This window comes from Cricetulus griseus, chromosome 10 (genome assembly GCF_003668045.3).
Source record: "Cricetulus griseus strain 17A/GY chromosome 10, alternate assembly CriGri-PICRH-1.0, whole genome shotgun sequence".
NCBI lineage: Eukaryota > Metazoa > Chordata > Mammalia > Rodentia > Cricetidae > Cricetulus > Cricetulus griseus.
In genome coordinates, this window is record NC_048603.1 from 24,318,017 (window position 1) to 24,331,872 (window position 13,856).

Here is a 13,856-nt window from a genome sequence, read left to right on the forward strand (position 1 = left end):
TAAATAAAACATAACTATACATATATACCACATTTTCTTTCCTCATTCATCACTTAAATTTATTTATTATATATATATGGATGTTTTCTCTGCATATTTGTATACTATGTGTGTGCCTGGTGCCTGAGGAGGTCAGAAGAGGGCATAGGTTGCCCTGGAACTGGAGTTACAGATGGTTGTGAGCTGCCATGTAAGTGCTGGGAATTGAACTCTGACTCTCTGGAATAACAGAGTGTTGTTAACCTATGAACCACCCTTCCATTCTTTGCCTCCTTTCATCTTTTGATGGGCCTTTCAGCTGGGTTTGTATTTTGACTATTTGGGATAGTTTAAGGATAACTTGGAGGCATCCATCTCTGCTGTGTGCTGATGTGAAGACTTTCTTACACTTTGGCGGTTTATGAAAACCACCAGGATTCAGTGAGAGTCCACTATACACTTCTTCTTCTCAACTAAACTGTGTGTTTCCTTCTGTCTGATACTAGCAACATGCGCTACTCATTCAACCAGATTTGCAAGGATGTGGTCAAAGAGCTTGAAGGAAAAGATCTGCGTCCAGTCAAATATCTATCAGAGGCAAAGAACTTCCGACAGTTTGAGATACTGCAGAAGACTACTAAGTCATGGCATTGGAAATCTGAATATATTCCAGTTGGATATTCCCTCCTGGAGATCTTAGAGCCAAATTTTCCAGTCCCAGGTATTGTCAGTCAAGATTTGCAAACATCAGCATTTTCAGTGGGGCAGCATCCCAGACCCATGAGCTGCTCAGACAGGTAGCTCATGGGTCATCCGGCTTAAAGGCAAAGGACCAGGAAGGTCCTTTAGGAATCCCATCATTTTCTGGAACCTTCCTTGCATTTGGTCAAAGAATATTTCCAAGGACCTCTTTAGATGGAGGTATGATACCCATGTTACAGAAAAAGCAATCGAGGTTCCTAAAACACCTTGTTCAAAGTTACACAGTTCAAACTGGTAGAATATTGATCCAGATGGACTTCACTCTGTCTGCAAATCCCTGGCCTTTTTCTTTGTCAGGGAGCTGCCCTGGGACTGGATTATGCACTTGGAAAGATGAAACCAGGGGACTCATAGACAATGCACAAATGATGCATTTCTTATTTAGGATGAAAGCAATGCTTGCATTGGTTCTGGAATTTCCCTTCTGTAGTAATTGTTATTTCACATATTAATTGATTATATTTACTATATGTAATTAGTTATTTGCTAGCATGTTGACTAAGGTTTAAATGAGGAGGGGAACTGGCCTCATATTTCCTATTCTCTAGAGCAGCTGTCCCATGGTGAATTCTTGGCTAAACTGCTGTCCCATTTCCTCTTCAGAGCCTGAAGTGTCAGCTCCCATGCCTTTCAGACTCAGTGGATCAAAGAAACTGAAGGGTGGCCTGGGTGTCAATGCCATTGCAGAAGGAAGTGTGTCCGCAGGGATTGGTGATTCCTATGAATATGACATCGAGGTTCAGTGTACCAGCATCCGAGCTTCAAAACTGGAAATTCTTCAGAACAGGTGACAAGATGGGTCAGCCAAGTTCTGGGATGTTTTCTCGTAGGCAAAGAGACATTGAGGGTTTATGACAACTCACACTGTTCTACTTTATTTTCTATAAGTCATTGAAATAATGGCTTACAGTGCCGTAATAAAACACATTAATGCACAATCACCCATGACTGTTCTATTAATGTGATGGGGACAGAAAAACAAGACAGAGACATGAAGGTTCTGATCTGATGGGAACTTCTGTTCACTGTCCCGAGGATGGGCATGTAGGGAGGAAAGAATCGTAGAAGCAAATGGTTGGACGTTGACTAAAATGTGAGGAAGACTGTAGTAACCACGTGAACACCGCAGCGCTTTGGGACTTAGTTGACTTCTACCACAGCTCTTCTGAGATACAATGTAGAAGTAGAAATGTATGTTTTATTGCAGCATTTAGGTGTGATATGAGCATGTAGGTCAGCCCATCTTATATATGCATATGTTTGTCGGTAACATTATCACTCCATCTGGGAAACATTACTTCATATTTTTCTTTATTACATTTATTTATATTCTCTCTCTCTCTCTCTCTCTCTCTGTGTGTGTGTGTGTGTGTGTGTGTGTGTGTGTGTGTGTGTGTATGTGTGTGTGTGATCACCCTCATGCCATTGAAGATATGTGTATGTCAGAGGACAGCTTGTAGGAGTCAGATCTCTCCCTCTGCTGTGTGTGTTCTGGAATCAAGCTTAAGTCAACACTGTATGTGCTGATCCCCTCTGCCAGCTCAGTCACTGTCATTGTTACAGCAAGAGCATTTACTGTCTGCTGCCTCAGCAGACTTCAAGCCCATGAAGCACACAGTCAACTATAACCACATCAGGCTTTAACATGGCTCTTGGGGATCTGAGTTCCTGTCTTCATAATTGCATGGCCACACTGTGTAGACTGGGCCACTCCCCACCGTGAAGCTGCAGTTTTCTGTTTTTTTTTTTTTTGTTGTTGTTGTTTGTTTTGTTTTGTTTTTCCCCTCATGATTTGGTCTCTGTTTCCACGAAATTAGACATTTGGATCTTCTAATTCTTATTTACACCTTCAGGAAACTGGTGGAAAAGGAGCCAACATTTATGAAGGACTGCAGGATTAGAAATAAGGACCTGTATGTGGTGACAGAGGCCTATGAAGTGACCAGGGATACAGTGTTGGAAGACAGTAGCAGTGTGGACCTTTCAGGGCAAGTGCTCACCCCCCAGTTTGGCAAGGTATGGAATAGGGATGTAAAGAGAACAGGAGTGCAGCCAGTGCTCCCTTGTTTCTCAAGGGCTTCTGGGTACCATTTTCTAGGGCTCAGAGGGTGGGGTCATTATTTTCTTTTGCTCATAAATAATATATATTAATCCCTGATCGTAGACTACCTTCTTTTTTTTGTATTTAAAGTAGAAACAAGCTTGTTTTGCATGTCGATTCCAGTTCCCTCTCCCTCCTCTCCTCCCTTGCCCCCCACTGAACCTGCCTTTCCTATTTCCTTTCTGCGCCCCAGGGAGGGTGAGGCCTTCCTTTAGGGATCTTCAGAGTCTGCCAGATCATTTGGAGCAGGGCCTAGACCTGCTTTCTTTTTTTTAAGCATAACTTTTATTGATTCTTTGAGAATTTCACACCATGTACCCCAATCTCACTCATTTCCCAGTCCTTCCAGTTCCACACTCCATCCTTGTAGCATTCCCCTAAAGGGAAACTTCAAAAGAAATTAAAAAATAAAAATGAAAACCACAAATAAGTATATTACTTTAACAAACAAATCCAAAATCAAAAGAAATAATGAAAATTAAAATAATACAAACCATAAAAAGAACATTAATTAAACAAAAAGCACAACCCCAAAATGAATAAAAAAGCAAACCAATTAAACAAAACAACAACGATACATTTGGCTCCTCCATCTTCTCAGCTTCTCCATCACCTTTGCAATCATCTTAGTGGCACTGGGAGCCTCTGTGTATCCTGAGGTATACTCCTTTATCCAAACAGCTTTACTTGCAAAGGTCCATTGTTACTGGTCAGGTTCAAGGCCTCTGGCTTCTGGTAACACAATCATTACTGGACCCTCACTGAAGTTCCTCTCAGATATCCTGCTGTTACTCAGAGTCTTGGTGATCCTGTGGCTATTGTTCCACAGGACCAGTCCCTTCATGCAATCTAGCAGGTCATAGATGGGATAGATATTCAGGTGGGTCAACTCAAAGCCTGGATGCTGGCTGATCTGGTCAGTCCAGGCTGTTGGAAACACCCTCCTCCTGTGAGGGGCTAAGACATCTGTCCCATGCTTGTGATAAGTGGTGTGGTCAGCTTTCCCAAGTAAAAGAGGTTAGCTATCCTATGAGGGGCCAGACCAGCAGGGGGCAGGGTCAGTTCTCTGGTATGGAGGCTGGCTCTCCCTGAGTCAGTTAAGGCCAGGGCCATCTGGTTAGTTCAATTGGTTAGATTGCATTCTAATGTCCTCATTTATAATGTTTATTACATAGGATTAGAAAATTTTGATAGATTCTACAATAGACATAATTGTTTGCTGCCATGTTTTGTTTTGAGTGAAGGATAGATGCTGCAGTCACAGAAATGTGAAGATCTTGTATTATTTGAACACCGAGTTTCATGGCTGGAAAAACACTGAACACCTTCATTAACCTGCAGCTGTTAATCTACATTGTATGATCACTGGATAACAAATACTTTTTGAGATAAGGTGTCACTTAGGCCAGACTGTCTTCAAACTGGCTATGGAGCTGAGGCTGATCCTGAACTCCTGGTCCTCTTGTTTCCACTTTCCAACGTTGAGGGAGTGCAGATGTATCCACCATGTCTGGCTTTGATAAAATGTTGAAGGGGCAAGATTTAAATATCTTTCTGCATGTGTGATTTACACAATCTACTAATCACAAGCAAGCATTATTTAAACATTAACATAAAATTTAATATTATCTTCAATATGGAATATTTTCTCTCCCCTCCCTTCTGTATTTTAATTCTGTATTCCTGAAGTATTTTAGTTAAGCTTATTTTTGATCATTTGATGGATTTATACAATGCATTCTGAGTACTCCCTGGACTCTCTTACCTTCCTCCCAAACTCACCAATCCACCACCTCCTTTCAAGTCCCTTTCCCCCATTCAAGCCTTTTTGTTTTGTTGTCTGACCCATTGAGTTTGAGAACTCTGTGTGACCATGGCTATACAGCTACCCACTGGAACACGGTAACTCCTATAACTCCAGCCCCTGTTGCCTAAGGACCACAGTAGAATCATGGAAGCCTTCAACAGAGTTCTGAGTATCTGCAGTGAGTCCCTGCTAACTCTGTGGAAAGTTTGTTCATGAGTTCAGAAACTGCATCCAGCTCTAGGTGACCTAGGACCACTTCTGACACCCCAGCTGCACATCAACACTGAGTGGTCCCAGGACTGAATTTCAATCATCATTCAGACAAAACCTGACAGGTGGAGTGATAGTGAGTAGCCATAGATGCCAACTCAACAAACAAATGTCAATATGTAAGTGTGGTCAAAATAAATTATAAGTATATATGAAACTCTCAAACATTAAAAAAATATTTAAGGAAAGGAAAATTGTACATAAAAAGGAAAAGAACTTAAATCCCATTGAATTCCAGCTAGAATCCTATCTCCTTCAATATGTGAACCAAATGCAAGTTAAAGATGTCTTTAGCAATCAAGGTTTTCAGTTATGTAGCTCTCAGCTCCCCGGAGATAATGAGTATCAGGAAAGGAAAGACAAAAGACATCACACTGCCCAATAGAGACTAGAGTGTAATGACGAAATTCAATGTCACCCAACAGCTGACAGAGAGTAAGCACCTACACAGAAACCCAGGTGTGAATATGGGTGGAGCTGTCAGCACTGAGGTCGGAGTAGGAGAACGAGACCCTCAATGCAGAAGGTGACAGTAAATTGTTTGGGAAAATGAGGACATTGGAATAGGCCTGTTTGTATTGCTCAGTGGTAGACACCAGCCTGGCATTAATGGAGCTCTGGGTTCAGTTGCCAGGCCTCTCCAGGCTCATTTCCCAAATCTCATTTCAGCCAAAGATTGTCCTACAAAGGGGTGAAGCAATAACTGAACATGGGGACCAGGAGAAGGGGAAGTGAGAGACTGCTGGTGTTTTCTCCTGAGCTTTCTAGATTTATTTGACTTTTCAACCACTGGCACATGTTGTGTTGATCACAAATAAACAATTTTTATGACACAAAGAGCTATAAACCTCTATAAATGTTTAGTCTTCCCAGGTTCAAGTCCAGGGAGAGTGGCAAAGGGAGAAAAAGCGTTTAGTGCCTATCCTAAAGGGTGCAGTAGTAGCCTTCAAGAAGAAGCAACTGGTCATTGAGAATGACACTTGTGGTGAGTAGATGTGGGGGGCCAAGTGGGTGTGGGGTGTCCAATGACCTGACCCTCCTGTTCTCTCCTGACTATAGACCTGGAGGAACATTCTCACTGTCCCAGGCACATGTCTCACCAGCCTTAGCCACCTCTAAGCATGGCCAAGCCCAAATACTGCTACCTGTAGTGCAGAGATAGCTTCCTTCTTAGGAAGGGATCCAACCTGGGGTGCTTTAGCTGGATGAAGCCCAGGCCCAACCCCAGCCATCTCTAGTCATCTAATTGTAGCCAGTCAAGGTCCTGCCACTCTCAGAAGCTCAGCAGGGAGACACCAGGCCCTCCATGTAGTTCTTTATTCTTTTTTTTTTATTATTATTTCGAGACAGAGTTTCTCTGTAGCTTTGGAGCCTGTCCTGGAACTAGCTCTTGTAGACCAGGTTGCTCTCAAACTCACAGAGTTCCGCCTGCCTCTGCCTCCCAAGTGCTGGGATTAAAGGCTTGCGCCACCACCTCATGGCCCCTCTACGTGATTCTTTAAGCTACATTAAATTTCCATAAAATAATGGAAGCAGAGCACAAATGAAACTGTAGACAGAATGCATGGACCACACAGCACAGGGTTTTCTCCATGACTGTTATATTGAAATGTACCATCCCCCAACACACACACACACACCTGAAATATTTACCTTGTAAATTGTGGTCAAGGGATATTCAGAGTCATTCCCTTAGTTGGCAGCAGTAATCAAGGAAGAATTTACAATATGGGATAATTACTGGATGATGGCTTCTACAAAAATATTGTCTACACTCTATTGGTGTCCATGACAGAGTTATAGGGTGGGGAGTGCAGACTCCCATACAGTTAGTGGATGATGACTTCTAGAGAAGGATTATCAAAGATCTATTGTCACCCTTGTCAGAGTTGTAGGTTAGGGAGTGGGTACAAGGCTCAATCTCTTTCTATTATTATTATTTTTAATTACTCATATTTACATATTCATCCATCCCATTCCCTCGCCCTCCCCTCCTCCCATGTTGCCCACTCACCCCACCCCAACCCATCCCCTGAGTCCTCTCCAGGGATAGTGAGGCCCTCTATCAGGGACCTACAAAGTCTGTCATATTGTTTGGGGGAGGGTCTAGACCCTCCTTGCTGTATCTGGGCTGCAATAGTATCCCTCCATAGGGAATGGGCTCCCAAAGTCCATTTGTGCTCTAGGGATAAAGACTGGCTTTACTGTCAGAGGAGCCATAGACTGTCTTGGGCTCCTAGCTGGTAGCCACATTCAGAGGGTTTGTTTTGGTCCAATGTTGTTTCCCCAGCTTTATGCCTAGGGTCTCCATGCTATAAGTAGGTCAGGTCCACTGTTTTTGCAGGTCTCGCCAACCCTGTCTTGGCTCCTTTGCTCAACCCTCCTCCTTCTCCACAACTGAATTCCAGTAGTATGGTTCAGTGCTTAGCTGTGGGTGTCTGTTTCTGCTTCAAAGAGCAACTGGATGAAGACTCTCCTTCATCTCCCTGCCCCCGGGTTCCAATTTGGTCAGGGGTTCTTGTCCCTATTCCCTTCTTTGAGGGACTATGCAATCTTCTCTTGGGGTCCTCCTTGTTTTCTAGCTCCTCTGGCAGTGTGGAATGTAGGCTAGTGATCCTTTGCTCTGTGTCTAGAAATCAAAAATGAGTGAGTACATACCATGCTTATCTTTTTGTGAATGGGTTACCTCACTGAGGATGGTTTCTTCTAGTTCCATCCATTTGCCTGCGAATTTCAAGTTTCTATTGTTCTTTTCCGCTGAGTAGTACTCCATTGTGTGTAAATATACCACATTTTCTCTATCCATTCTTCAGTTGATGGGCATCTAGGTTGTTTCCAGGTTCTGGCTATTACAAATAATGCTGCCATGAACATAGTTGAACATATGTCCTTATTGTATGAGTGTGCATTCTTTGGGTATCTGCCCAAGAGAGGGATTGCTGGGTCTTGAGGTAGACTGATTCCCATTTTCTTGAGAAACTACCATGCTGATTTCCAAAGTGGTTGTACAAGTTTGCACTCTGACCAGCAATGAAGGAGAGTTCCTCTTTCTCCACATCTTCTCCAGCATAGATTGTCATTGGTGTTATTGATTTTAGCCATTCTGACAGGAGTAAGATGGTATCTCAGAGTGGTTTTGATTTGCATTTCCCTGGCTGGGGTGACTTGGAAGGAGAAATGTGATGTCCCATGGAGAGGACACTTAGGGGAGCTGAATAAAGGGGGGGGCTGTGTGAGAGGAAGTGATGATGGGAGGGGGCTCTGGGGTGAGGTCTCTGAAGGTGCAGAGAGTGTTGTCTGGTTAAGCAAAGAGCTTGTTTAATGTGAGGACTAAGACAGTTTGGGGTTGGATGCTTTGCCATCACTTACCACCTGTCTTCACGTCAGCTTGGGGGTGGGGCAGATATCTCATTTCCCATCACACATGAGAAGGGACAGTGTTCTCCTCAGCAGCTGGCCAGTTTTGTGACAATCATTAAGTCCTTTCTGGTCTGTTATGAGGACTAAATTCGTGCTTGCCTGTCAGCCCATTGTACCAGTTGGGTCCCTTTCCTGCTGTGCCTGATTGTGTAGACAAGATGGCCTGTTCGCCCCCTAGTGCTCAGAATGTGCCTTGCAGACACACTCTGAAGTTTGTCTTTTGTTTAACTTTGTTGGTTCACACTTAACTGTTGTCATTTTCCTCCCTGGGCTCATTTCATGTGTCAAATGCTTAAACTCTGTTGTCAGGAAGTCTCAGGCCTCAGCAGTTCACTATGGATACAATGCAGAACAATGAAAGATTGCCAGATTGAGAGTGGACAAGGAGGGGACAGCTGGTGACTGAAGGCTGACAAGGACCCTATATGACAGGGCAGGGGGAAGCTAGTCTGCTTTACCTCTTGGAGTTATTTATTTGTTTATTCCTGTGTTATGAGTAGTTGTGTTTTACCTGCATTGAATGTACTGTGTCCATGCAATGCCATAAGAAGGCCAGAGGATGGTGCTGCCATGTGTGTGTGTCCTTCACAAGAGCACCAGGGTCTCTTAACTGTTGATCTGGCTCCCTGTGTGTGTGTGTGTGTGTGTGTGTGTGTGTGTGTGTGTGTGTGTGTGTGTGTCCTTCACAAGAGCACCAGGGTCTCTTAACTGTTGATCTGGCTCCCCTGTCCCTGGGGGGAATTCCTGGATGTCAGAGGGCTTGATGGTCACCTTGATGCCTATTGGAAATGCAGGTTTCAGGCTGGTGGGAGGGTTTGGCTGGTAAAGGCACCTGATCCTGGCCTGATGCCTTGAGCTCCACCCTGAGGTAACAATGTTGGAAGGAGGTAACTGACTCCCAGAGTGGTCCTCTGACCTCTCCATGTGCTGTTGGCATGCACACACACAGTGAACAAACACACATAATTCAATAAAATAAAAAGCAAGTTTCAGGGCACCTGTTAAGGGACCTGGTTTCCAGAGGTTAGTGTGTAGGTTGAATCATCTCTTGGGTTTGGCGGGAGAGTCTCAAAATGGGGTATGAAGACTACTCTAGCAGGTGTAACTGCCTCTCTTCTAACCAAGTGTCTTTTCCATTCAGCCATTCTCCTTTGTGATGATGCTAAGAAGAAAACCTTTCCAGGTATGTTCCCTGGGTCCAAAGTGTTTCTGTTGCCCCAGCTGTGAGTGTTAGATCTGGGAAGATGAGCAGACACATGCCTGTGTGCCAGGACCTGCCTGGAAATTTGTCATGGAAGTAGAATTGCACGGTGAAAAGGGAGGGTGGGTGGAGCGGTTGGGAAGGTCAGAGGTAGGGGAGGAGTGGAGAGAGTGAGTCTGGGTGAGTGAATCCTTCTCTTTCTCTCTCCAGTGACACAGAATAGAGGACTGCTAGGTGAGTGAACACTTCTGGGGACCTGAAAGTCAAACCTGCTCCTTCATGCTGACATCCAAATAACAAAAACCCACCTGACTGTCTTTATCCAGGGTCTTGAGATCTGGTCTTTTGCACAAAGGGTGGGAGTGGAGGATAGAGAAATGTCAGGGGTACAGGGGAAGTAAGGTCAAATACTAATTCTTGGGCGGGGAATGTATTTTCTCTTTGTAGAGGTATGGAGAAAAGACATCCTTCCAATTGGTGAGTGTGTGTCTGGTGGGGTTGCTATGGAGATCTGGGCCATGTTTCTGTGCTCAGCCCTAGACCTGGCTCTGGTTCCTGTGGGAGGGGAAAGGTCATTTAAGGCTGGTGTGGAGAAAGCACAGACTGGATGGGGCAGGAGGAGAGGGAAGGAGAAGGACTCTCCAAAGTGTGTGTCTTCTTTTCTAGGAAGGTTAGAGGAACCCTTACCTCATGGTGAGTTTTTGTATTTGTTTGTTTGTTTTGTTTTCTTCTTAAGGCAACCTGGGCTTGGAGCAGGAAACCCCAGGCTTGGAACTCATATGACAACTTTTGTTGGAACTCAGAAAACTGAGGACTACTTTCCCATTTTTAGTTAGTTCAGCCCACACAAGCGTAACCTCGTGCACTCAAGTTCACTGAGGATTTACCAGGAAGCAGGCCACACTCCAGCGTGGACAATGTGAAATAATCAGATGGGAATGCCCATGTGTTTGGAGCTTCCATTATGGTGACCTCTCACATTCACAGGTCACCCAGGGGACACTTGGCAGAACCAGGGTTTCCCAAAGTACAGTGTTGGCCTAATTCTCCTTAGACAGTGGAGATTCTTACTCATAAGAGAGCTCTTATGTGCCAGGTGTCTGACAAACACAAAGTCCTTGACCTCTCATCATGTCACACTTGGAAACTGATTTGGAAACACTGAGTGGTGTCATCTCTGGGTCCAACAGGACATTTCCTTATGACATCCCAGAATGAACAGGTGGTCACTTTTCTCCCACGTGTGCTAATCAGGTTTCAGGGTTCCCATCTGCACTCCCAGTGCTGTGTCCCCTCCTTCCAGAGTGCTGAAGCTGCCTGCTGTCTAGTTCTGTCTAGCTTCATGGTAGTTGCCTCACTGGGCCCAGGCAGGCTATCAATGGAGATGCTTGTAGCCACTGGAAATGGTACTGAAGGGAGGACTTACCATCCCAGGGACATTTAATTGCAGAATTATTCTCACTTCTGATGGGTGTTTCTGTCTGTGAGCAGAATTCCAGCATCTACAAAATGAGATTTCTGAGAAAACATGGAAACTGGCCAGACTTTCAAAGGACGTTCAAGAGGTTGTGTTCTGCAGCCTCCTGCCCATGCTCAGAGACAGGGAGATTCTGTATGACCTGATGATCATGGTGAGATTTCCAAAGCTGCCTAGAGATGATCAAACCTGTAAGGCACAGTTTTGGTCATGGGGGTGCAAGGATACATGAGGGAGGAGGGATGGACGTGGTACCCAGGAGACTGAGAAAGATGTCAAAGAGTGGGGATAAGGCCTCCTTGTACAATGATGCGAGTTGGAGTTTGCAGGCCCCAAATTCTGCTCAGGGTCCCTTTAGGGGAGGCAGAACCTGTACTTCACACCTTGATTAACTCCTTGGGATATAGGCCCATGACACAGTAATGGTTTTGAGCCAGAAATGTGAGGCTGAATCTATTTACAGGAGGGTTACAAATTCCAGGCCTTCCTGGGCTACATAGAAAGTTCAGAGTTGGCATGGGCAACAGCATCAGACCCTGTGACACAAAAGAGAAAAATGGAGGGAAAAGAAAGTCAGCCTGTGGCTTCAGGGTAGAACATTGTTCCAGCATATTAAAGCTGACTGGATCTCTGCAATGGGAATGATGCTAACAGAACTCCTCTCTCCTCTAGCTGGAAATGGGCGAGTTGGGGCACATGGATGGCCCAGGTGGTGTGATCCTAGATGAGCTACGAAAGGACCCATGGACTGGCCTACATGACCTCATTCTTTATCTTCTTAATGCCCTAATGGGTAAGATTTGGGGAAAGTGGGAGAGTCCTGGTGCTGGCTCTCACAGGGCTGTTTTAGATGTCTCCTCCCCAGAGCTCTTGAGTTCTCATGATCATTGTCAAGGACCCTTCTGTCTAAGCCAGCACAGCTAGAATGAAAACAGTCCATGTACCACAGATGGAGTCTGAGGTGTAGAGTGAACAGTCACCAAGCTCCTAACACAGCCTTGGTGGAAGATGGTTCCTTCCTCAGTCCTTAGATTTTCAGAATCTGGGTCATGATGCTTAGGATTCTAGAGCCCATCTCCAGGCAGACAACCTTCTAGGGCAGTGAGCTTGACCCTCAAGTCCAATGGGGCACATTCCTCTGTCCCAGAGTCCTCCTCTCATTGGCTGTCCTAATTCACGGTGAGATACAAATATTGAGTCTGTCATTCTGTTTCCTCATGTGTCTCTCCCCCAGTGCTGAGTGATACCCAACTCAATCTGCTGGCCCTGTCCATGGAGAAGAGACTCCTCCTCCAGCAACGAGAGCTGGTAAGAAACCCACATGGGGCTGGCTTCCAGGGAGGGGGAGATGACAGAAGGAAGTGGAAGAATATTCTAGAAGAAAGTTTCCACAAGGAGATGAGCTGGGAACCCCCTGGTTGCCTTCTGCGTCTGAGGAGCAGGCAGGTTGGACTTGAACCTGTCATGATCATCTCTGTGCTTATGGTGGTCTCAGAAGCAAGACTCAGTAAGTCTAAATTAGCCCCCCAGGAGGGCATCTTTGTGGGAACTAAGGGGATAAAAGTCAGTTGCACTCTACTTTGTTTACCATTTGGAAATTGTCTTTTGTCTCCCCACATGTTACTCCTTATATACAAAAGTGTGCTTAGCCATATGCACACAACACACACACACACACACACACACACACACACACACACACACACACACACACACGACATTCTTGTGCAGCACAGACTTTATTACTATTGTGTTGTAGTTGAGGAACCTATGCAAGGTGCCTTCTGGTCTTGCTTCGTTCATTGCCCTGTGTGGCTCCTGCTGCTCTGACAGAATGCTTCTCACTCTGGTGTCTCAGTCTGGTCTGCCCAACATGAGAGTTTTTCTTGCAGGTAAAGAGCATCCTGCAGCAGAACTTCAAGTATCCCTGGAACATCCCCTTCACTCTCCAGCCTGAGCTCCTGGCCCCACTCCAGGGGGAGGGCCTGGCCATTACTTATGAACTGCTGAAGGAATGTGGGCTGAAGATGGAGCTGGATAATCCCAGGTCAACTTGGGATCTGGAAGCCAAGATGCCCATGGCTGCCCTTTATGGGAGCCTGTCGTTTCTGCAGCAACTTTTAGAAGCCTAAATCTTCCTCAAAGCCTTGCCCCAGCCCAGCTGGTGGTGAGTCCTGGATACATTTGAGACATGGCCCATGACATACAAAAGATAGGAGATTCCTGTGTGTGTTCTAATTGGGAACAATAAGGATCCTAACTAAGCATTCTTTCTTTGAATGCACTGTTCATTCACAATTATATAAATAATATATTTTGATCATATTCACCTCCCCCAGTGTCCATTTTTAATCCATCTCTGCCAAGACCCTTTTCACTAACTTCTCATTCAACTTTTTAAATGTTGTACTGACTTATTAGGGTTGTTTTCAGGACTGTGTGATTATTAACCTGAGTAAGGCTCACTTCCCAGAGGCTACACTGCTGAGCAATGTGACTCCTGCCTCCCAGCACACTAACTGCCTACAGTGTCTTAGTCCGGTTTGGGTCCTTCTAGGCCCCTCCTCTATCCATGGTGGAATGTGGGTGTCCCTGGGCTCTCTTGGTCTTGTGCAGGTAGCAAATATTTCTGTGAGTTTCTGGGTGTAATAAATAGCCATTCCATATCCTTGCCATGTCAGTGAGTAAGTTTTCTGGTGTCTGTCACAACTCCTGAAATAGTAGGTTCAAAAGCTTTAAATAAATTCATCTACATGAAATAAAATAAACGCCACTTTTACTTAATTGTGTGCACTTTGAATTGTTTGGGTGAAAGGTGCTGGTGTCCGTAACTTTGAGT

At 44.9% G+C, this 13,856-nt stretch overlaps 1 protein-coding gene across 1 annotated transcript; it reads left to right on the forward strand.

The window, feature by feature from the left end:
* Positions 1-489: 489 nt before the first annotated feature.
* On the forward strand, positions 490-13,149 carry LOC113837462 (gasdermin-C-like). Its single transcript, XM_027431571.2, has 10 exons — positions 490-700; positions 1,345-1,528; positions 2,595-2,757; positions 5,793-5,904; positions 9,481-9,562; positions 10,795-10,946; positions 11,032-11,171; positions 11,690-11,810; positions 12,252-12,325; positions 12,910-13,149. The coding sequence occupies exons 1-10, from the start codon at positions 490-492 to the stop codon at positions 13,147-13,149; spliced, it is 1,479 nt and encodes a 492-aa protein (XP_027287372.1).
* Positions 13,150-13,856: the final 707 nt, after the last annotated feature.